A 24234-nucleotide genomic window follows, 5' to 3' on the forward strand; every position below is an offset into this window, starting at 1 on the left:
TGGGCACACACACTTCTAAAAGGCTGCTTATTGTCTCTCTAGGTATTTTACCAGCCATGGGATCATGACGGGCTGCTCGCAAAGGCGAGTGGGAAGCGCTGGGGGTCATGGCTGCTGGAAGCAGTCCTCGTGGGACAAGGAGTTAGGATACAAATATCGTTCTGGTTTCTGGGGGCTGCCATAACAAAGTACCACAAACTGGGTAGTTTAAAACAACAGAAATTTACTCTCTCACAGTTCTGGAGGCCAGAAGTTCAAAATTAAGGTGTTGGCAGGGCTACACTCCCTCCAAAGTCAGTAGAAGAATGTCCTTCCTGCCTCTTCCAGCTTCTGGTGGCCCCAGGCGTTCCTTGGCTTGTGGCAGCATCATTCCAGTCTCTGCCTCCATCTTCTCATGACCATCTTCTTTCTATGACCCTCTCCTCTTCACACAATGTTCCTTTTATAAAGATACCAGTCATGCTGGATTAAGGGCCCACCCTACTCCAGTATGAGTAATTACCTCTGCATCAATCCTATTTCCAAATAAGGTCACATTTGGAGGAACTAGGGGTTGGAACTTCAACATATCTTTTTCTGGGGGCAAAATTCAACCCAAGCAGGCCAGCTCCCGCACCCCTCAGGTGGATTAACTCTGAGCCGCATATTCTGTGCCTCCTAGAACTCCCCGGGGGATTGAGCCCCAGGTGCCACAGGTGGCCTGCTCTCTAGTGCACCCTTTATGGGCTCTCTTTACCTCCCTGTCCTGCTCCTACTGGTGACCCTACTGGTGTTTCCTGGGATCACCTCCCAGATAAACCGATTGTCCTCAACTTCTCATCTCAGGGATTGCTTCTGGGAAAGCCCAACCTAAGAAACCATTCAACAGCAAGCTCAAACTCGTCTTATGGTAAATAATGTAACCACATGTTGTAATACATTGCAGTTATAATCTCTTGTGTTACTGTGTCTTGACAGAAGATACTGGGAAATGCTTAACACGTTACAATACATGCAAAGCAATATGTCTCTCCCCTTCTGTACTGCAGTCCAGTAGAAAACAAAATCATTTCCTAAATAAAGAGAATTCAAGGGGCTCAAAATGAACAGGGATTTACTTACTGGATGAGAGAAACACTGCAATGCATCAAATGCCAGCCTGGCAAGTCACACACACACACTCACACACACACACATGGTGGGCACTGCTCATGAGGAGAAGCTGCTGGCATATGGAGCACAGCTCTGCATGGTGCCCCAGGCTTGGAAATGGTTCACACAGCTTCCTCCTGGCCCACTGCCTGGTGAGGCCCTGTGCTCTAGCACAGCTTTTCATCTTAGTTTGCTGACACTTCAGGGCAGGGGAATGTGCAGGCATGAATGACCTATCAAAGTTGCAGGAGACATCCAAGAGAATCCCACCTGAGCCGTGGTGCCCAGCAGAGTGCAGTTAGGACCTCTGGGTGCCACCATTTCTTTGAGAAGGAGTCAAGGACTGACCGGGTTACTGTTTTTTCCCCCTTTAATCAAAATAATATATGTTGATGGCAAAACACTGAGTGAGTGTTATGAGTTGAATTGTGTGCCTCAAAATGGTATGTTGAAGTCCTAACCCCTGGCACCAGTGAATGTGACCTTATTTGGAAATAGAGCTTCTGCAGATGTGATCTATAATAGTTACGATGGGGTCATTAGGGTGGGCCCATATCCAATATGAAGAGGGAAATTTAGATACAGACACATACAGAGAAGAATGCCATGTGAAGACAGACATACAGGGAAGAAGTCCATGTGAAGACAGTGGCAGAGACTGGAATTATGCTGCCACCAGCCAAGAAACACCTGGGGTCACCAGAAACTGGAAGAGGCTAGGAAGGATTGCCCCCTAGAACTGTCAGGGGGAGTGTGGCCCTGCTGACACCTTGATTTGGAACTTCTGGCCTCTAGAATTGTGAAATAAATTTCTGTTTTAAGTCACCCACGTGTGGTACTTTGTTAGGGCACCCTATGTACCTGATATAATGAGAAACAAATGGCCTCTGCCCCTCCTCCCAAATCCTTCTGCAGATGCAGCCATCTATAGTTACTTTACAGTTTTTTTTCTTACTTGAGTATTTAATTGTCACAGTCTCTAATGTTTTATCAAATGATGGGACAGGAGGGGAGAAAGTGTCCTATCATTACAAAATGAAAATCCACAACATACCATTGTAACATATACATAATTGGGAGATCTCAGGTGCTAAATAATTAACTAAATGCAACAATTACTATTTTTAGCTCAGGAGCTAGTCACTTGGACACATAACAGGCCTCAGTGAGAAAGTGAAGACCAAAAGGAAGCAGGATGAGCCACATGGACACCTGGGGAAGGACACTTCAGGCGGAGGGAACAGCAGATGCAAAGGCCCTGAAACAGGAATGTGGTTGGCACGTTTGAAGAAGAGCAAGCAGGCAGCATGGGGGACAGTCATAGGGGATGAGGGTAGAGAGGGTGGAAGGGTCCAGATCATGCAGGGCTTTGTAGGTCCTGGTAAGGACTTTTGCTTTAGCTATTGGAGAGTTCTCTGGAGGACTGACATGATTTGCTTTACATGATAAAAACACTGTGGCTGCTGGGTTGAGAGAAGGCTGTAGGGGAAGTGAGGGCAGAAACACAGAAACCAGCAAGGAGGCCACTGCAAAACATCCTGGCGGGTCATTGTGATGGCTTGGACCAGGGTGGTGGCACTGGGGGTGGGGAAAAGTAGTCACACTCAGGATCTAGTTTGGAGGCAGATGACAGGCAGGGCCGATGGATTTGGTGTGGCAGGAGGGAAAGACAGGCATCAAGGATGATTCCAAGGTTTCAGTCCTGAGCAACTGGGAAGAAGGGAGGTGGGTAAGGTTACAGGAGGGACTGGCTTAGAGGGGAGGTATGCGGAACTCAGGTTGGGATTTGTTAAGTTTGAGATGTGACTAGACGCCCAGTGGAAGTGTTGAGTAGGTTGTATGGGCCTGGAGCTCAAGGAAGAGGCCGGCTAAAGACAGTGTGGGAGTCACCATCACAAAGATGGTGTATAAAGCCTCAAAATGGGGTGAGATCACCTAGTGTTATATAAATGAGCCAAAGATGACCTCTGTATATCTGCCCCAAAGTTGTTTATTTCTTCACTGTAGGCTGCGAACTGTTAGCTCAAAAGCCCGTCAGTGCCAGACCCAAATTTTATACATTCATTCATTTTAAACATAGCCCAAAGGAGCACATTTTTGGATATTCAGGGCCCATCTGCTTTGCATACCCCTGCCAAAATATACTTAGCATCTGCTGGCCATTGATAAGATAGAGCCATGTGACTACAAGACAGACCTCAATCCTTATAAGCTGTGAGACTCCTGCCCCTTGGACCTCTCTGACTCAGCGACTCCCTGCCGTGCCGAGCGGCATTACCTAGACACCAAAGGCACCACCCCGACTCCCCTCTCCCTGGGAGTTCTCTTGCCTTCCTCCCCTTGAGTAGCAACCCCCTTGGTGTAGCTTCTGGACAGATTCCTGCTATGAGGAACATCTCTCCCTCCCCGCCCTTGCAAACCTGTCAGAGCATCATCATCACCCAATAAAGTAGGTATGCGCTCCTGCCACCTCATGGTGCTATCTTTTTCTTTTATCAGTTCCCAAATCCCTTGAACATCCTACACCCAGGCAGCAAGTATAGACAAAGAAAAGGAAGAGGTGCAGTTGCTGAGCCCTGGGGCACACTGATATTTTCCTAAACATTCATCTCAGAAATGATGAGGAACCAGCAACAGAGATGGAGGAAAAAAGGCTAAAAAGGAAGCAGGGAACCAGGAGAGGAAAACTGTCACACGGAGAGGGGTCAAATGCTGCCAATAGGTTTAGAGGACTGAGAAAGAGCTTTGGATTTCACTTTACATCTTTTTTATTCCCTGTAAATTCACTTACTGCTTTAAAGTTTTTAACTGTTTCAGCAGTTACAGGAATTTTTTTTTAAATCAGAAAAAAAAATATTTACATTTTAAATACAAAAGAAAAATTTTATTCTTGGTTTACCTCTAAAAACCAACCACTTACATGCTCATGGTTTTGTTTTTTTTTTTTTTTTTTTTTTTTACTAACCTATTCTATCTATACAACGTGTGCATCCTGTGTGATTACTAAGCATTTATTACCCTTGGATTTTCTGTGTCAGGTTTACTTTGTTGTGGAGTTTCTTTAAAAAAGCTAAGTGAATTTGTCCAATAAAAAGTCTCACATTTTTTGGAAAACCAGTGATGCAACATTGTTTCCAGATCTGCCTCCAAAGCTGAACTTGGGTGTTGGTAGCTCTTTGAGAAGTTCAGATCTTCACTGAATTCATTTAGCAATGATTCCTTGGTTAAATTATATTAGGTTATTAGAAAAAAGTCTTTCACTTTTCAACATTCTGGAAAGAGATTTCACATAATGCTTCACCTTCTCAATTGCACTGTTAGGATTAAGGCTTATGGCATCAATAGTCCCTTTGGCAATAATAGTATGAAATCGAGGCAGCTTTGCAGAAAGATTCAAAAAGTCTTCTACCTTCAACTTAATAAACCTTCTTTCTCTATAATATTTCTGGAAAGCTGTATCAATTCCAGTAATGTTAGGGAAACCAAATTCTGCCATTTCCAGTTTCACTATCAAGTACTGAACCATCCAGTAGAATCTTGTGTTTTTGCATCTACCTTAGTCGAGCTATACCTGCTTCTACAAATGAGATTAATCCTGTATCTCCATATTCTTGGAGAGTTTGCAGTTCTCTCTCACAGATAATAGCATCCCAGTGCTCTTGGGTCCCCAGCCATTGGGACGAAGCCATCCCCTCTGGGACTGCCCCTCTGACTGTGCCTGGGGCCCCAGCGCCACTGCTCTGTTTGTTCCCACCACGCTCCGAAATGCTGCCCTCCTGTTCCATTCATTGCTTCACTTAAATCTGTGGTCAGCACACTTTTCCTTAGAGGGCCAGATGGAACATATTTTAGGCTTCGAAGGCCATATGGTCTCTGTCACAACTATTCAGCTTGGCCATAGCAGAAAGCAGCCATGGACAGACAATACTTGAACAAATTAGCCTAGCCGTGTTCCAATAAAACTTCATTTATGGGCACTGCAATTTGAATTTCATGTAAGTTTCACATATCACAAAATTATTCTTCTTTTGCCTCCATCCCAACATTTAAAAATGGAAAAAACTGGTTTTAGCTTGAGGCCATACAAAAAAACTGGCGGTGCACCAGATTGGGTCTGTGGGCTGTGGCTTGCTGACACTTGGTTTAAAGCAGGCATATTCTTTCTTATTTTTGTCTCCTCTATTCCTTGAGTCTGTCGCCTTACAGCTACTTTGTGTCACTCACAGGTGATGGAAAAGAACTGTGAGAGGCCACCTTACTTACACGTATTTGTTTGTGGAAAATACTCCCAGAAGGCAAATAACTTTTCACTCTCACTTCCTCCGCCCTCTGGATTAATTTCTCTACTTTTCCAAGTGTGCTGGTTTAGAATGATAACAACATACAACATATTGAGGCCACCCACATTTTAAAACAAGTTTTCTTTAGTACCTTGTTAACTTTCTGGCAATGTGAAAATGAAATGTCTAAATCTTTCCAGTCCTGTTTTAATATCTCATTTAAATGCCAGAAGCCCAGGCTACTAATGAACTGTAAGAGGCAAAAATAAAAGGAGGGGGGAGTACATCACATTAATTTCCTATGCTTCGAAGATTTTGCACTTCCTCAGAAAGGGTCAAAAAACAGTGGGTGCCTAATAAATGTTAATGGGGGTAATTAACAGCTTATCAGGTACTCACATTTCTTGCCATCTGACCTGTATTACATAAGGCCAAGAAAAATCTGTAATTTATTTTACAAAAATTAATACTAGCCCAGAGGCAACATACTATTTCTAGTAAAGATATCAGATGTAATTGGATCCTTTCTAGCACTAGTTAAATAGAGTCCAAAATCAGGACCATTTAGAACAACATGAATTTTAAAAATCAGATTTTTAGGACATGCTTCTTAGTATTTACTATTGCTATTGTTAATATTTACAATCAATGCTTTATTTTTTTAAATTAATTTTTATTGTAGCAGTTGTTTTACAATGTTGTGCCAGTTTCTGCTGCACAGCAAAGTGAACCAGTCACACATATACATATAAGCCACTCTTTTTTAGGTTCTTTTCCCATATAGGTCACCACAGAGCACTGAGTAGAGTTCCCTGTGCCATAGAGTAGGTTCCTGTTAGTCAACCACCTTATATATAGTAGTGTGCATATGTCAGTCCCAATCTCCCAGTTCACTCTCCCTTGCCCTTTTCCCCCCTGGCAACCATGAGTTGGCCCCCTACGTCTGTGACTCTCTCTCTTGTCCTGCAAACAAGTTCACCTGTACCATTTTCTTAGATTCCACATACAAGCAACATCGTATGATATTTGTCTTTCTGTCTGATTTATTTCACTCAGCATGACAATCTCCAACAACAAATGCTTTAAAACAAAATGTACATGCCCTTTTTCTTCAAAAGTTTATACATATTAAAAAAGAATATATTTTTGGCTTTTCCATATACAACCAATAAATGAATGATTACCCATTAAGATCTGGTTCATATGAGGGAATTCCCTGGTGGTCCAGTGGTTAGGGCTCCTAGCTTCCACTGAAGGGGGCCTGGGTTTGATCCCTGGTCGGTGAATTAAGATACCGCAAGCCACGCAGCGTGGCCAAAAACAAAAAACAAAAAAATCTGCTTCATATGAGAGGGGACCAAGATGGCAACATAGAAGGGTCCTGAACTCCCTCATCCCTCATTCGGATACAATGAATGTTCTCAACTTCATCCTTGCCACGGTACTGTACAGTCGAGAGGGAAATGCCAACCCCAACTCCCAGCCTCTCCCTGAGGGCCACAGGGTTTGGACCACAACATAGCACCCCAACATTTAAGAGTCCCACTCAAGGAACCAACGGGCCTCCTAAAGACCTAGCTCTGAAAGCCAAGGCGGTTTAGGTCCATGAGACCCACAGGACTGTAGCAAACAAAGTAGCAGTTCTTAATGGCAACCAAACACTTGCTGCTGTGGCCACCCCCCAGGGCTCAGTGCAGAAGTAGCAGAGAACAATACCCATCTCCCAGCCTTTCCCTGAGGGTGTGACTACACACTTTACAAGCTGCTGCTTGAGCGCTAGGCTTCAATTTAGCACACATTTAGGGACTGGCTGTGATCCAGGGCCAACAGAGTCTATGAGCACTTTCCCTACTTTCCACCTCTGGTTTGCCCCAACATTATCCGATTGCCAACCTCTCTGGAAGGAGCTTGTATGCATGTCTGGCATCCCAGCTGCCACCCAAGGAATAAAACCCCAAATCTAATAGCCAATGAGAACTGCATTCACGAGTCCCACAGGACTTTAGCAAAGAAGTTTTTATATGGGTGCAGGAGCACCCCCTGCAGCTATACATCTGGGTTCAGTGTAGAGGGAGCAGGCAAAAAATGCTCACCTCCCAGTTTCTCCCTGGAAAGGGCTTAACTACATACTTTCCCAGCTGCTGCCTGAGGATCCACTTCTAATCAGCCTGCATCTAGGTGTTGACAGCAATTCTACCCTTTGGGATATTGATGGGTCATGGCACACCCTCAATTATTGGGAGCCACTAAGAACAAAGTCAGGGGTACTTAACAGCTTATCAGTTGCTCTTCAAGTAGCTTGGAGATCAGAAAGTCTTGAGAGACAACCAAGAGCTCAGACTGGGCTAATTGATGAGGTTTATCTCCTATATGAGATCATTCTGTCAAGAATGTGAGAGGTGGCTATTGTATCTAATGTGCAGGCACCAAGACTGAGAGTGAAAGAAAATAAACAGAGGAATATGTTCTAAACAAAAGAACACACAAAATCTCCAGAAACAGATCTTCATGAAAGAGATAAGTGATTTTACCTGATAGAGTTCAAAAAAATGGTCATAAAGACGCCCACCAAGGTCAGGAGAGCAATTCATAAATAAAGTGAGAACTTCAAAACAGACAGAAAATATAACTACCAAACAGAATAATTGAATATTGAATAATACAATAACTAAACTGAAAAATTCAACAGAGGGGTTCATAGCAGACTCGATTAAACAGAAGAAAGGAGCAATGAACTCAAAGACAGTCCAGTGGAATTCATCCAGTCAGAGCAACAAAAAGAAAATAAGAATGAAAAAGAGTGAACATATCTTAGGAGACCTGAGATACCATCAAGTGGACCAATATACACATTATAGAGGTTCTAGGAGAAGAGAGAGAGAAAGGAGCAGAAAGCTTATTCAAAGAAATAATGGCTGAAAAGTTCCCTAACCTGGAGGAAAAAAAAACAGACATCCAGATAAAGGAAACTCAGAGTACCAAATTAGATGAACCTATACTGACACACATTACGATTAAATTGTCAAAAGTTAAAGGCAAGGAGAGAGACTTAAAAGCAACAAGAGAAAAGCAACTTGTTACGTACAAGAGAACCCCCATAAGACTACAAGTAGATTTTTCAGCAGAAACCTTACAGGCCAGAAACAAGTGGGATGATATATTCAAAGTGCTGAAAGAAAAAACTGCCAACCAAGAATACTATATGCAGCAAAGTTGTCCTTCAGAATTGAAGGATAGAATTTTCCAAACAAACAAAAGCTGAAGTTTATCACCACTAGATCAGCCTTACAAGAAATGCTAAAGGGAGTTTTTCAAGCTGAAATGAAAGCTGCTAATAAGCTATTTAGTAACATGAGAACATATGAAAGTATAAAATTCACTTACAAAGGTAAAATATAAATTCAGAATATGCTAATATTGTAATAGTGGTGGGTAAGTCACTTATAAAGACAAAAGTATTAAAATATAACTACAATAATTTATTAATGGACACACAACATGAAAAAGACAAAACATCAAAAATACAAAATGTAGGGGTAGTGTAAAAGCGTAGACTTTTTGTATGTGAATATATATCCAAAGAAAATGAAATCAGTATCTTGAAGAGATATTTGCACTCCCATGTTCATTGCAGCATTATTCACAATAGACAAGATATGGAAACAACCTAAGTGTCCACCAACAGATGAATGGATAAAGATGTGGCATATATATACAATGGAATATTATTCAGGCACAAGAAAGAGGGAAATCCTGACACTTGTGACAACATGGATAGACTCTGAGGGCATTATGCTAAGTGAAATAAGCCAAGTACTGTATGATGTCACTTATATGTGGAATCTAAAAAAATCAAACTCATAGAAACAAAGTAAAATGGTGACTGCCAGGGGCTGGGCGGTGGGGGAAATGGGGAGATACTGGTCACAAGGCACAAACTTTCAGTTATAAGATGAATACATTCTGGCGATTTAAGAATGTATACATTCTGGCGATTTAATGTAGAGCATAGTGATTATAATTAACCATAATTATATACTGGAAAGTTGCTAAGAGAGTACATTTTTAATGTTCTCGCCCCCAACCCAAATGGTATGTCACAGGTGGTGGTGTTAGCTAATTCTGCAATACATAACTGCATCAAATCAACATTGAACACCTTAAATTTACACAATGTTATTATGGCAATTACAACTCAATAAAACGTCATACAATTTTAATGTACCTTTATGCTAAAAAATCTTCTAACTGGCACCACTGTATATTTCCAAGTACCCTAATCCAATGGAGAAGTAAGATGGACATCACATAATGATTTTGTCTTTACTTTTTGATGGCCACTCATTAAAGTGCTATTTCACATAGCTCTCCTGGTGACTGGATGTCTAGTAGTCATAGAATTACCCACTCATGTGCTCCAAAGGTGGATGTCCACTTTATAAACAAGACACTCTTGATATGTGTGTATACACAGAAGTGTTTCTCAAGGAGTGGGTTCCGGCCCAGCAGCACTAGTGTCACCTGGAAACTTAGAAATGCAAATTTCCCGCCCCATTGCAGACTTAATACTTAGAAACTCAGTGGAGCCCAGCAATCAGTGTTTTAATAAGCCCCCCAGGGGATTCTGGTGCACACTAAATTTTCAAACCACTGAATTAAGTCATCAGTACTCAAAGATGAAGTAAATTACATGAATGAGAAAACATTAACCTGTAAAGGTTAACTTTAAGTTAACCTGGTGCAAAAGTCCATAAGTCAACTCCAGGGGCAGCTATATGGGCGCACACGTCCTTGGCAGTGCAGACCCCCACACTGAATGGAATGAGATGGGACTTGAAAACTGGTTGAGTTTCAAGTAGGAGATGGTTCTAACAACAGTGACCAGTGGAGACCAGCCACTACTGAATCTAGTCTGTGCATATATTGTGTTCTCTTCGACCAAACTTGACTGGTTGCATGTGAGTGACAACTGTTTGCAAGGACATGTTCAGTGACATGCCAATCCAGGCACGTTTTCTTACAAAGACCATGTGTCACAATCAGCTGAAAGCCAATGAATGCGGCATCACTGACAGCATCATTCATGTAAGTCAGACGGATCACAGTACGAAATGCTTTTATTCTTTAAAAGCAATTGTTTTAAGAAAAAGGAATCAGAACTGTAGTTGTTGGTAACCACACTGGCCATTTTTAGAATAGTACATGCTATTAGGAAAAAGCAATTTCTTTTTTTTTTCTGAGATGCCCCTTGCTGGATGATTGCATCTATTCTATAACGACATGAACAATACACACGATGAGCATGTTTAGTGAGCAAGACTCAGACTCTCAATGGGCAAGAGCTGTGGCTTCCTCTAAACACTTTTCTTGGCTGCAGATGACCAAATAATTTAATTACACTTTTTCAGAGCTTAGAAAGGCTAACCACCTAGTCATGCCAGAGCTCAACAAACCAGCATTAATAATCACCAAAAAAAGGCACTTTAAAATACATTTGACAAGGAGTGACACTAATGCAATGAGGACTGGTCTAAGCCCTGCACTAAACTTTGTTACAGTTCATATGGACAGTGTGTTCTCTCTGTCTCCATGTGGATGTGTGTGCACATATAAATATATGTATGTATGCGCATATACCAACATCCATATACATGTATCTATCTATCTCCATAAGTCTCTGGGGAGGGAAAAAACCATTTCTGTTTCATTTAATAGTACACAAAAATTCTAGTCACTTTATTTAGAACAAAGAATGAGAGGATTGGCAAATTAATTCAAAAAAGTACCCTAAAACACCTTTCTACTGACAAAAACAGCAGTAAAATAAATACTCAGATCTTTTCTAGGTCATCAACTATTAAAATAATAAAATATAAAATTATTAAAAGTTTATTCCATTGGAGGGAAAAGGGTGGACATTTTTGGTACTGTAAGTCTCACACACATTCATATTGCTTAGGTTGAAGAGAACATAATGAACAGAGGAAATGTCTTCCACAAATTCCTTCGTTTCAGTACCCAAGTTTCACTGATGGTGTGTTACTCCACTTGGCTTAACATATAAACAAAGTTTTGTATAAATATATTTCTTTGATCTCTAAATTCTCAAGATATTTGCACAGACCACTAAAAGTACTTAGAGGATTTTTGTGAAATAAACACAACTGGCCATATACCAGTTTACTGCTTACCCCAGGCTTGGGTATTCTGGCTCGAGGTTTTGACAGACAGAACCAATCTGTGTCAGAGGTGGACAAAAGGCTTACTTGTCCTTCCCACGAACAGGGGTATAGACATGTTCTCATTCTTAGGATATGAAAACACAATTAGTAATGGCATTTAAAGTTTACTTACTAACTGCATAATGTCTGAGAACAAAAATCAAAGCAATTTTTGAAAGGTTGAGTCAGACTCTGGGCACTTCCGTTTTTTAGCTGCTGGCTCTTCAGTCTTGTGTGATTCTAAAGTGCTGGTGCTAGATTTGAGACTGGGGTCTGCTTTAAGGTTGTCCATGGCAACAGTGAAGCCTGAGAGAAGGTACCCCCCACCTCCGCTCATCAGTAGTTTGGGATGACTTCGATCTGGCAAAACCTAATCAAGACAGAAAGACAGACATTCATGTTTTCCTAAGCAGATAAAGCCACGTTAACAATACACATGCCAGAAATGAGAATTTAAACGACACAGATTCACCTGAAGAGAGACCAATTTAATCAGACCAATTCCTAAGGAGGTCCATCTTTCATATGACAGTGCAGATAAAAGCGTAGAAATTGGTTTAAGTGATTTTCTTTTGAAATATAAAACTGAAACCATTTCTCTTAAACCTGAAGCAAGTTTCTGGTGGTGAAAGGGCGACTGGTTTGTGTAGTGCTCTGGGCCTGGTTTTTCTCCCTCCTTTAATGGGCAATTTTTGCTCTGCGGTTCCTCGTCATCCTGGCTGAGACTTTTTCAGAGCAGCACTGCATGCTCTTCCTCCCCTCCTTCCTCCCACTTGTCACAGGCATCAGACCTGTATCATGGTCTGACAGCTCTCCCTGTCTAATCCTGCTCCCGTTTGTCTTATCTTTCACAGGCATTTCTCTTACACTTTTAATTCTATCTTCGCATATACGTTCCAGAGGACCTGAACTGACAGAGCCCACCAGGAACTCTCGAACACTTGCTGCAAAGACATGCCAGCAGAAAGGGTCACTTTCTTGTTAGCCTAGGGATTTTGCTATTATCAGTTATTCCCTCTACAGTGATCTCAAGGCCTTGGGGAAACACAAACCATAGTCGTTTGCATTTTAAATGTCTCTGGACTCGGGTATCTGAGTAATAGACCATGATGTGAAGAAAGAAAAAAGGGTCCGGAAAGGTCAGGGCACTTTCTCTGAGTTATAGACATGAGACTCCACCATATCTATAGATAGAAACAGGGAGATCCCTATTTAACAGCTTCTGGTACTACTGTGCAGAGCCAGCGACCCAGGAGAGCAGCTCCCAGGGACTGGCTGTGAGAACACATACCTGGTAATTTCTGAGCCAGGTTTCAGACAGCCTGAGATTGATGACCCCTCCTCTTTCCCGCAGTTTTGTGTAGCATTCCAACAGAGGCTAAAGGCATAAACAGAGTTCTGTTAATAATTATTTTGAGGGTGCAATTTGAGAATCAACATTCAGATGGAAGAATTCCTGTCCACTCTGTTTCAGTATTACCTCTTTATATTGACAGTACACCACGAATGGCCTTGAAGGAGCCACAAAGTCCAGCAAAGACAGCAGCAGTGGAGTGGGATGGAAACGACTAGCTACAATTAAACTGCAAGGAAAATGTTAGACAAATTATTTCTCTATGTCCCCAAACCAGAGCATAGGTTTTAAAATATCACGTATTTATTTGCATGACTCACACAAGGAAGCACTTTAAATACAACATTCTAGAGATTCCAACAATAAAATCATGAGCTATTACTTTCTAGGAAACACAAACTGGATTATAAACTCTCATGGTGACTGGCAACTCTATGCGGCCAACTTAGAGTTGGCAACTCTAATGACAGTCTTGATTTAAAAAAAAAAAAATCTGGAAGAAAATCCAACATCGTAATACTGGCTTTGCAGATACCTGAATCTGCCTTTCCTGTCAGGTTTTCCTTAGCCCATGCCCTTAGTCAGTAACACATCAACTGGAATGCCCCCCAACCTACACCTAGTGGGACTACACAGCCCAACTTGATGTGACATCATTGGAGAAATTTCAATTTCTTCTAAAACTCTGAAACCAGCATAATCAATTTCCCATCTCTGCCAGATGCAGCCTCCTTTCTTTAAAAACGCAAGACAGAATCATCATGTTTGCCCTCACTACAACCAAAATAGACAAGCAGACAGAGAATGCTAATCTGCTTGAAGCAGAGCCCACGAGCACCAAGATGTCTCCTGTGTTCTTTCAGCAACACACCCGTCTGCGTTTCTTTCACTCAGCAGAGCAGCAGCCTCTAAATGTCTTTTCTTCTGCTCTTCTTGTCTCCTCTGCTTTTCCTGAATCTTCAAGAAGAAAAATAAGATACCAACATACTGAGGTCATTCAGTCGGGTTTATGGAAACACTGGTCTGTCAAAACATTTTAACAATATTTATCAACTTGGACTAAGGCAACAGAAGGAGATCATTTATAAGGAAGCTGGAAACACATAAGAGAGCCCTTTGGTTATAAAACCACCATGCAGCCACCTATACAATGCTTCTGTATCCTAAAGCTCCATCCTAAAGATTAAATCACACGTGTGTACACTCACACACATTTTTTATCTGTCTGTTTTGATATTTGTTATCTTGGGAGCTGATGCTCCAAAGCCAAATCAAATCTCAGGGCTTACATGAAGTTAAATGAAGCCTGAGGAAGATACTGAGGGTAGTGGGAACTCTTAACATTCTTACATAATCCTTTTTGCTTCCTCTCTCTTTAGGCTCCTTATAGTCTGGATCTTGAGAGACAATTTCCATTGTTTCTTGTTCTTCTGGGTGATTGCTCTCTGGGGCTTCTGGCATGCTGTCTTCATTCTCTTGTTCTGAAGTCTGTTTTTCCTCCAGTGTGCCATTACTTTCTTCAACCGAAGCACTGTCTTTTGGCTCTGAAGATAACATCTCAGCAGAAAATGTTCCATTTAAAAGACTGTCCACTTGGTTGAGGGGGAATTCATAAAGACCACTGAGGAAAGATTTTGGAAATCCAAAACATGCTGTTGCTGCCCGAACAGGTCCACCTCCAGGGTACAGCTGAATAATGGAGCCAAAACCTGAACAGACAAAAGAAACAAATATCTGCTCAATGGAGGTGGCTCTAGACTATGCAACCCTCGGGGTACTACACAGTAAGGAGACTGAAGGTCTCTCTGCTTTACACTGTTCAGAGGTTGAAGGTGATGCAGCTCCTCTGGGGTCCATCTGGAGTCCATGCGTATTCCCAATGGGGGTAACAGAATTCCAAACAGGTACACAGGAAGTCTTAAAGAAGTGTACCCCCCTTGACACTACAGTAAAACCCTGTGATCATACAAATATTGTATGTTACATGATTGGTGATTGGTTCTCAGCATCCCCCAAGTCCAATCTTTAAACAGGACAGTTAGAAGTTCTTATCTTCAACAGGGTCATAAAAAGGGCAGACAAATCAGGCTGTGTTGTACTCTTCTAGTACAGAATACATCCCTAGTATTCTTCCCACCCTATACTCTCAATTCAGGCCAATAAAATGAGCACCAACTATCCAAGAGTTTAACTGAAATCATGGTCCTGGAGGTCCTAGCCAGTCACAGGCTTCAGAACCATCCCCACTGACACAGAAGCTGGAAAGGACACTGTGTCGGGAGTGTCAGCACAGCTCAGGCTGGGAGATGTGGGCTACGGAGAAAGGTCCCAGAGACTGGAGCTGTGCAGGCACACCCAAGTCATTTCATTCGCTTCCAGTAACTCAAACTCACTTTCCATGACTTTTGAGTTTTTTAGACCCCTCGACTCAAATCATGGTAGGGTTTTAATGAACTTGAAAACGTTAAATCTTACCTCCCATTCGTTCCATCATTGCACCCAGCACCAAGCCTGCACATGTTTCCATCACAATCATTTTATTGCCAGCACGGATATTTCCCAACGTCAGCATCTGGGCTAGCGTATCGTATCTCATGTGGCTAAGGAAAAAAAATGATTCATTCATTTATAGCTAAGCAAAGTCTGCTATTTTAATCATAATTTTTCAAGTTTTGTTTGTTTCATAAAAATGATGTTGATAAGATTATCGATTGCTTTGGAGGCAATAGTAAAAAAGGACTTACAATTTATGAAGTAGGAGGACACTTTATGCAGATGAGCAAGATTTTCATTTTACTTAAAATCATGACTTTCTTAAAGATATACTTTCCCCCAATTATACTTTTGAAAGGAAACAAAGCGTACTTAATTTTTCCAGGTTCTCTTGCATAATACATAACTGAAAGAATGCGGGTGGATGGCTTCACAACAGTAATCATGGCTTCATATCTGGGGGAAGGAAAATCAGAACATCAATTTTAAAAAGCTAGTTTAAAATATTTTATTTTTAATAATACATTTTTTAAACCTATAAAAAGATTTTATATTTTCATCCTTTTAAAAACAAAAATTACTTACTTCTTTTTCTTCTTTTTTATATATTTATCTTGAGCAAATTCTGTCTTGTCTCGGAATGTTGTACTATTTTCAATTAATTGCTGAACTATTTCCTACAAGAAAAGGAGCAAGCAGATTTCCTGAAACTTTATTTTCACAGCACAGATAACTTCAAAGGTTTCTTACCCCAGAATGTATCCAAATGTCTGATTCTCCAGGCCCTTTTCCACAGAAGTCCAAATGGGTGAACTTTGTATTTTTATACTCTATCTAGAATTTGTATTAAAATATAAGTACTTTAAACTCCATTTAAATCAAAGTAAAAGAACAGACATATACAATAAAGGAAGAAAAGAAGTAAAGAAAACTGTCAGTCCTGAAGACACTGGCTGAAAACATTACTGAAAATGAACAAACTTAAGCTCTGAGATGAACTAAGTTATCAAATTCTCTTTTGCTAACACTATTAGTAATGCTATTCACTTACATTCCTGCCTATAAGAAACAAAATCTTTGATATACTGAATTGCATATACACTTCAAGCTATTTTTAACAGAAGTGTACAGTATTTTTACATTTTACCTTAGGAGAAGTCTGCTTTAAAATGCAAGCAATTTCCTAAATGCCAAATGAAAACAAAACAAAAAATCCTTTGAATTTTACCTCGCCTTTAATGCCTTTGTCCTTTAAAGCTTTTATGTCATCTTGAGTAAGTTTCTGAGATTTCCCATCATCAATTATATTTCGATTATCAGTGCCCGCTTCTTTGGTCTCTAAGGAAGAAAATTGCTCTATGACATGTATGATCTGAAATTATTTAAAAATCTTTCCTATTCTAAGTTCGTATCCACATCCAGCCCATCAGCCACTTAAATCTGGCCTTCCAGTTCCACTGCCCCCACCCCAATCCACTATCCTTTCTTGTCACGACTACTCCAAGCCACTCACTCATATTCTTGTCCCCACTCTTGTCCCCTTACAATCTACGTGACACCAAAGTTCTCTTTTTAAAATGCAAATTGGCTCATCTATTCCAACGCACAAAACCACAGTGGCTTCCAGTAGCAATTCAAAGACGACCTGCACGGTTGTTATATGACCTGGCCCCTGGCTACCTTTCCAGGGCTCATTTCTCAACCCCTGTACTCAGCCACATTGCCCTTCTTTCTGTTCCTTAGACACACAGCAGCATGGTCTCAATGCGGGGCTTTGGCACTTGCTGCTCCCTCTGTCTGGAATGCTCTTGTGACATCTCCAAGTGGGTGGATCCTTTCCATCACTCAGGGCTGAGCTCACCATCTCAGCCAAGTTTCACATCTTTCAATCAGCCTTCAGTACACCTCCCTACTCTACCATCTGCACAGCACATATCACCATCTGAAATTATGCTGGTTGCTTATTTTTGGTGTTCCCCACTGCTAAATAAATTTTATGGGATAGTCTATCTAAGGAACTACTGAAATTGTACTGCTTAATCATGTCTAGAACATATCTGGTGCTTAATAAAAACATGAAGGTTGATTTAAAAGTATTTAGTAAACTGGTTTGAACCAGAACTTCAATAGTGTTTTAATTATTTAATTTTAATAATTAAGTATTTTAATTTTATTAATATTTAAGCACATTTATTTTGATAAAAATTTAAGTATTTAATTTTAATTAACAATAATACTAAAATTATGGGGTCGTTACTCTAACAGGCAAGGCACTGTTAAGAACTTCTCTGTGAAGCTTGGGCATTAAATGTGTTTATGGCCCTATTTTACTGATGAGAATATAAAACTTAGAGAAACCAAATAACTAGGTCAAGGTTATAAAGTAAGTCATGAAGCTGGAACTTAAACCTAGTCAGCTGAATTCAAAGCCAGACCTATTATCCTTACCCTATATGCTAACTACCTCAAGAGCTGGTAACTTCTAGACACCAACAGGGCTCCACACCCACTCTTACAATGAAGCTGCAAGGATTCATGGCATCAAATACCTGGCCCAAGGTCGAAGAGCTGGTTAATGATGGGCAGGAGTCAGAACCCAGGTATCTCAAAGCCAAAGGCAGACCCTAATGCATTCCACCAAGCTACAGTTCTTAGATTATGAGTTTAGATTTCTTTGGGGACAGCCTGGGCTAGCATTCTAGAATTAATTCGAGTTGACAGGTTTCTGAGTAGCCAGCTCAAGAGCAACTATTTCATACATCCTAAATAGTACAGTGCACCTGAAGTAGGCTCTTCCTTCTTCTTCTTAGGCTGAAGACTTCCTCCACTGGTCACTTCAAATGTGGTTCCATAACTATGGCCAATGACGTTATCCAGATAGAACCACTGTTTTTCAAAAGTTACTTTTCTGGGGAAGAAATGCAATCAATTAGCTGAATCTCATTTGTATTCAGTATAGGAAAGATTTATTCAATCTAGGTTATTTCATAATCAGTCTCCCTAAAGGATGATTAGCACCATTATCTCTGACCATGAACTGACAAACGAACTAGAGAGGATTGGGTTGGGGTCAGAAACACAAAACACTGCACAAAATTAATAAAGAAGCCACAGACACACTGAATTTGGAATGAGAAACAAGGACAGAAGACATTCCTCTTCTGAGGCATTGGTCTGGCTCCAAGTTGCACTGTCTGACAGGATGTCCAAACTCGCAGACTTTGGATTTCCTGAGTAGCAAGACTGCCATGCCACTGAGACACACACTGTGACGCCTCTTGTAACTTACACAAGAAAATCTCAAAACTGAACAATCATTGAGATGACAGGGATTTAACAAATTCCCTGGCCTAACTGGCCATTTTCTTTGAAAATCATCCAGTAAAAGCAAATGATATTTACATATGAACATTATTGACAATCTACACATTTGTAAACAGTTCCTAACACTGATGAGGCTCTACTGAGGCCCAGGCAATCTTAGCTTTTCCCATTACCCAGATTTTTATCTTCTTAACAATGTAAAAGGGAAATCCCACAAAAACAAAAAACTTTCCTTTCAAAAGACAAAAACTAACAACCACTGAGTGTCGATCAGGGGTTAGGTAGTATGTGCCAGGTGTTTCATACTTTTTGATTTAATTCTCAATTAAGTAATCCTGGGGCACAGCTCTTTCCAGGTGAACAAACTTGAGACTGAGGGAAAAGTGTCTTGCCCAAGATTCAGTTACACAGTAGGAATTGGGATTCAAATCCAAGTCTGCCTGACTTAAAAGCCTGGTTCTTTCCACTGCACCACACGGTCTATCCAGCAAAGAACAAATGGATCTCAGGAAGGCCTGCTTAGCTTCAGGACATGGCCCGTATCAACAGAACTCTGAATTCTGAAAGATGTACACTGGTTAATTTTCTTTATGCCCCATCCTACACCTTCTCTTTCTTTCTCTGTGCCCCAAGAGGCCAACCATGACAGAATGCACAGACCACATCACACAGGCTCCCTTGCTGAAGGCTTCCCACAATTCTAGACCCTTGGATGCATCACCAGTCTCTCTACTGGTTCTCTAAACCTTGTCACATCTCTGTATGTGTATGTGTCACATCTTCATTAAGTCTCCTTACTTGAACCACCTGAGTGAATTTCTCCAAGATCCTAAGTATCCAGACAGGGCCAATTCTTGCTCGTTGCTGGGTCCTCAGTGATTAACACATAACAGACACTCTAAATATTTGCTGACATGAATCCCCTCAGAGAAGCTGAAACTCAGCTCAGCCCAGATGTGTACCCTCCCCCACCTCATCCTTTGAGTAGCCCAGTGCTAGCAAAACACTGTGTCTGAGCTGGGTTGGGTTTACCCCCTGGCAGCTGGTCTGATATGCAAAGAAGGGTGTGTCACTCAAACTGACTGGCCTGACAAGAGGTCACTGCCCTAGTGAGGAAAGTGGGACCCAGTCAGAAGGACATGGAGCTACACCTTCCTTGGGGAAGAGGGGGATGTGCAGAGTCTGCTCACAGAGGCAAGACTGCTTCTGCCTAACCAGATGAGTGCAGCCCCGAGGAAAGAGTGAAGGGAGAGTCTGGCCTGGGATGTAGTTGAACTCAAAGAGTCATTTTCTAAACAAAATGGAAACTAATGCTATGGCTTCTGCCAAGAAAACTGATGAAAAGTGTTTCAAAATAAATGTCTAAAGAATACTTTTTAGAAATAAAGATGTTACTGTCTGTCTCCTTGGGAATGAAAAGCTCTTATCTAAAAAAGCACATCTGTAAGAAGCAAACTCAAACAACCACATCTCACGATAAAGCAACTTAAAAAGACAATACTAGAAAGAAAAACCAAAGGTTCATCTGCACATGGAATCGTTCATCGAACGTATAACCCTAAGGACTTCGCTGCACTGCTATACTTAAATTAAAAAGCTTAAATAATTAGTATTAGCACTTTACACATTTCGAATCAGTAATTCTGAAAAGAAAAGAGCACTGGTTTCAAGAATACAAAATAAAGTTGTGATGAGGGGGGCTCTGGGAGGCAAGAATGAGACTAGAGGGTGAAGAGTGGGTTCTGTGAGAAGACAGGAGAGAAGAACTCAAAACCTGGGGAAAGAACCACAGGACAGGGGGTGGGGTGGGGGCCTGGAGAGAGGGGCGGAGCACCTGAGGGCCAAGAATTGGAAAAGGACCCTGGAAAAAGTGAGATGCTTAAGATGGAGGGCCAGTATGAGATCACGGAGGGGAGTTCTGTAGGAAGACAGAAGGAGTGAGGGAGATCTCGAGGGCCAAGGATGGGATCCTGGGGGCAAAGGCCTCTGTGGGAAGATCCCAGAGGAGATAACGAGGGACAGGATTGGGAATCCAGAATGGATTGGGAATCCAAGAATGGTACCCTGGAGGGAGAGGGTGTCTAGAAGATGAGGGCGGAGAACCCCTAAGGCCAGCGACCCGACTTACTTTCTCCGCTGGACCTGCACTGCTTTAAACACATCTTCCCGTTTCAGCACCACGAAGTCGCCGTCGCGGATGCGGTGGTCCCCGGGATGCGGTGGCCGTGGGCCCGGTTGCTCCTCAGAGCCCTCCATGACGCTCAGCCGGTCTCCGAGCTCCGCAGCGTCTCTCCAGTTCCCCGCGCTCTGCCCCTGGCCCTGGGCTGTAACCGCTGGCAGCCTCACCTCCCACAAACCAAGAGGACTCAAAGCCCTCTGACCGGCACCGCCCCCACGTGCTGCGCGCCGCTTCCGCTTTCCGATAAGAACCTCAGGACAGCTTCCGGGAGCCTCAAGGCTTCCGTCAGGCCGATCTCCTTGATTGGCTGCCCTCCGTCACGCCCCTCCGGTCTCGCCGCAGCTTCGGGCGGAAGTTGCGTCACAGAAGCGCCAAAAAAGAACTTGGAAAATTGGCGTTTGGTTAGCCGTGCTGTTGTGGCGCCGTGCTCTAGACATTTTCCGGCTCCGCTGTGCGGCCTCGGTGGAGAAGCTGAGGTCCCCAAGCCGCTGCTACAGACGAGCTTCGATCCCGCGCGGGGACGTCAGGAGAGCTGAGGGTGAAGAGTCTGCGGGGCTTGGGCAGGGACACCTGAGGAGCTCGGACCGCGGAGTCTCCTCTCCGCCCCGTCGTGCTTCCCCCCGAGAGGAAGTGAGAACCAGCCCAGCCAGGAACTAAGAGAGTTTTGGGACCTTCATCTTTTGCAAGTAAGAACTTAGTCTTGAGGAGACGTAAATGAAGTGAGGTATTTAACCAAGCATAGTAGCCCGACAGGTGGCGTTTACCCATTCTCCAGTCCTACCTCTTGCATTTATGTTGGAATTTTTACTAGTTGTTCTCACCATATTACCTCGTTTGAAAAAGATACGGCACGAAGCATTGTCGAAGGAGCACTTCAGCTTGGTAATGTGGAGATGAAGTTTGAGCTCAGTACTGTCAACAGACAACTTTGATCTTGATCAGTTCGCTTAATTTCTCTGGTCTTCAGTTTCTTAACGTATGGTGTGGTCTAGATGATTACCAAAGCCCTGTTAGTGCCCATAACATGAACTTGTTATTAACTTATTTACTAATTTAAATCGCTTTAAATAAAGATGCGGATACGCTGTCTTGTAATGAATTGCATTACAGTCTATGGATATATTTTTATTTATTTTTATTCTTAGGATATGACCTATTTTCTTTTATTGAGGTATAGTTGATTTATAATGTTATGTTAGTTACAGGTGTACAACATAGTGATTCAATTTTTATAGGTTATACTTCATTTAAATTTTTTTGGGGGGGGCTGTGTTGGGTCTTAGTTGCGGTGCGACCGCTCTTCGTTGTGGTGCGCAAGCTTCTCTCTAGTTGTGGCGTGCGTGTTTTCTCTTCTTTTCAGTTGTGGCGCGCGGGTTCCAGAGCGTGTGGGCTGTGTAGTTCGTGGCATGCAGGCTCTCTAGTTGAGGTGTGTGAGCTCAGTAGTTGTGGCGTGGGGGCTTAGTTGCCCTGCGCCATGTGGAATCTTAGTTCCCTGACCAGGGATCGAACCCGCGTCCCCTGCCTTGGAAGGCAGATTCTTTACCACTGGGCCACCAGGGAAGTCCCTATTTTTAATTTCTTGAGGAAGCTCCACACTGTTTTCCATACTGGCTACACCAATTTGCATTCCCACCAACAGTGTACTAGGGTTCCCTTTTCTCCACATCCTCCCCTACATTTATTATTTGTTGTGTTTTTGACGATAGCCATTATGACAGGTGTGAGGTGATATCTCACTGTGGTTTTGATTTGCATTTCTCTGATGATTAACGATGTTGAGCATCTTTTCATGTGCCTCTTGGCCATCTCTAAGTCTTCTTTGGAAAAATGCCTGTTCAAGTCCTCTGTTCACTTTTTGGATATTGAGTTGTATGAGTAAACTATTTTCTTCAGCAGACTTTATTTTTTAGAATAGTTGTAGGTTTACAACTATTGTTGTAAAAATTGCACAGAAAGTACAGAGTTCCCATATAGGTCCTCTTCCCTTCCCCCACCCCCATTTCCCCCATTATTAGCATATTGCATTAGTGTGATACATTTGTTGCAATTGATGGACCCAAATTGATACATTGTTATTAAAATCCATAGTTACATTAGGATTCACTCTTTTTGTTGTATAATTTCGTGGGATTTGACAGATGCATGATTTCAGTATCATACAGTATGGTTTCACTGCCCTGTGCTCTACTTATATGAATTATTTTAAAACCCATTTAAAAACTTTTTTTGGCTGTGTTGGGTCTTCGTTGCAGTGTGCAGGCATTCTCTAGTTGCAGCAACTGTTGTGGTGTGCAGGCTTCTCATTGCGGTGGCTTCTCTTGTAGAGCACAGGCTCTAGGCCCATGGGCTTCACTACTTGTGGCGCATGGGCTCAGTAGTTGTGGCTTGCAGGCTCCAGAGCGCGGGCTCAGTAGTTGTGGCACACAGGCTTAGTTGCTCCGCAGCAGGTGGGATCTTCCTGGACCAGGGCTCGAACTCGTGTCCCCTGCATTGGCAGGCGGACTCTCAACCACTACGCTACCAGGGAAGTCCCTTAAAACCCATTTTTAAAGATCACTTATGTATTGATTTATTGCTTTTCAACAAGGAACTATATGGGTTTGAGTTTAATAAAAATGAGTCTTGGGAATTCCCTGGTGGTCCAGTGGTTAGGACTCAGCGTTTTCACTGCTGTGGGCCCGGGTTCGATCCCTGATCAGGGAACTAAGATCCTGCAAGCCGCACGGCGTGGCAAAAAATAAAATAAATTTTTTTTTAAAATGAGTATCTCACCATGTACAAAGTAGAAAAAAGCAGGAAGGGATAATTAGCCCCAAAAATGATATTAACAAATATGGATATGCTTTCAGAAAAACTTTATTGCATTTCAACAAATTTATCTAAAAATTGCAAATAACCCATCTATCAGTATTGGCCTAGAAATGATCTTGCTTTCATTGTCGTTTTAACACAGTCGTTCTAAATCTGGAAAATTAACTTATTTTCCATTTTGGCCCCTACAGGACAAGAAAGGTTGAAACATGTATGTACCCGTCCCACTCCTGTGCTTCCCCAGAAAGATCTGTCTTAGATACCTATGTAAGAATATCCAGGGAGTTCCCTGGTGGTCTAGTTGTTAGCATTTGGTGCTTTCACTGCAGTGGCCTGGGTCGGGAAACTGAAATCCCACAAACCATGCAGTGTGGCCAAAATAAAATAAATTAATTAATTAAAAAAAAAGGGATATCCATGTATCTCTGATAAAAGTGGATA

The 24234-nt window shown here is 42.0% G+C and overlaps 2 protein-coding genes and 1 pseudogene across 5 annotated transcripts in view; 1 reads left to right on the top strand and 2 right to left on the bottom strand.

The window, feature by feature from the left end:
• Positions 1-4228: 4228 nt before the first annotated feature.
• On the bottom strand, positions 4229-4657 carry LOC116739467 (annotated as a pseudogene).
• Positions 4658-6348: 1691 nt separating this feature from the next.
• On the bottom strand, positions 6349-21295 carry TRMT6 (tRNA methyltransferase 6). Of its 3 annotated transcripts, none has more exons than XM_032606520.1 (12): positions 20932-21206; positions 18260-18387; positions 16708-16817; positions 16230-16313; positions 16065-16156; positions 15852-15935; positions 15462-15586; positions 14337-14695; positions 13858-13943; positions 13113-13215; positions 12924-13010; positions 6349-12002 (listed from the first exon to the last, which is right to left on the bottom strand). In XM_032606520.1, exons 1-12 carry the CDS (start codon positions 21057-21059, stop codon positions 11793-11795), a joined length of 1596 nt encoding a protein of 531 aa, XP_032462411.1. In that variant the 5' UTR covers positions 21060-21206; the 3' UTR covers positions 6349-11792. The 3 variants fall into 3 exon arrangements, with proteins under 3 accessions (XP_032462411.1, XP_032462413.1, XP_032462412.1); XM_032606522.1 differs by having other exon boundaries at positions 20928-21194; XM_032606521.1 differs by lacking the exon at positions 16230-16313 and having other exon boundaries at positions 20932-21295.
• Positions 21296-21339: 44 nt separating this feature from the next.
• Positions 21340-24234, top strand: part of MCM8 (minichromosome maintenance 8 homologous recombination repair factor) — a 48639-nt gene continuing 45744 nt past the window's right edge. Inside the window, exon 1 of one of the 2 annotated variants that reach the window (XM_032606798.1) lies at positions 21340-21668. The gene's annotated coding sequence lies outside the window, so the exon portion shown is untranslated. The remainder of the gene's footprint in view (positions 21669-24234) is intronic. The other variant, XM_032606797.1, reaches the window with a different exon arrangement.

The sequence above is a fragment of the Phocoena sinus genome, chromosome 15, assembly GCF_008692025.1.
Source record: "Phocoena sinus isolate mPhoSin1 chromosome 15, mPhoSin1.pri, whole genome shotgun sequence".
Lineage (NCBI taxonomy): Eukaryota > Metazoa > Chordata > Mammalia > Artiodactyla > Phocoenidae > Phocoena > Phocoena sinus.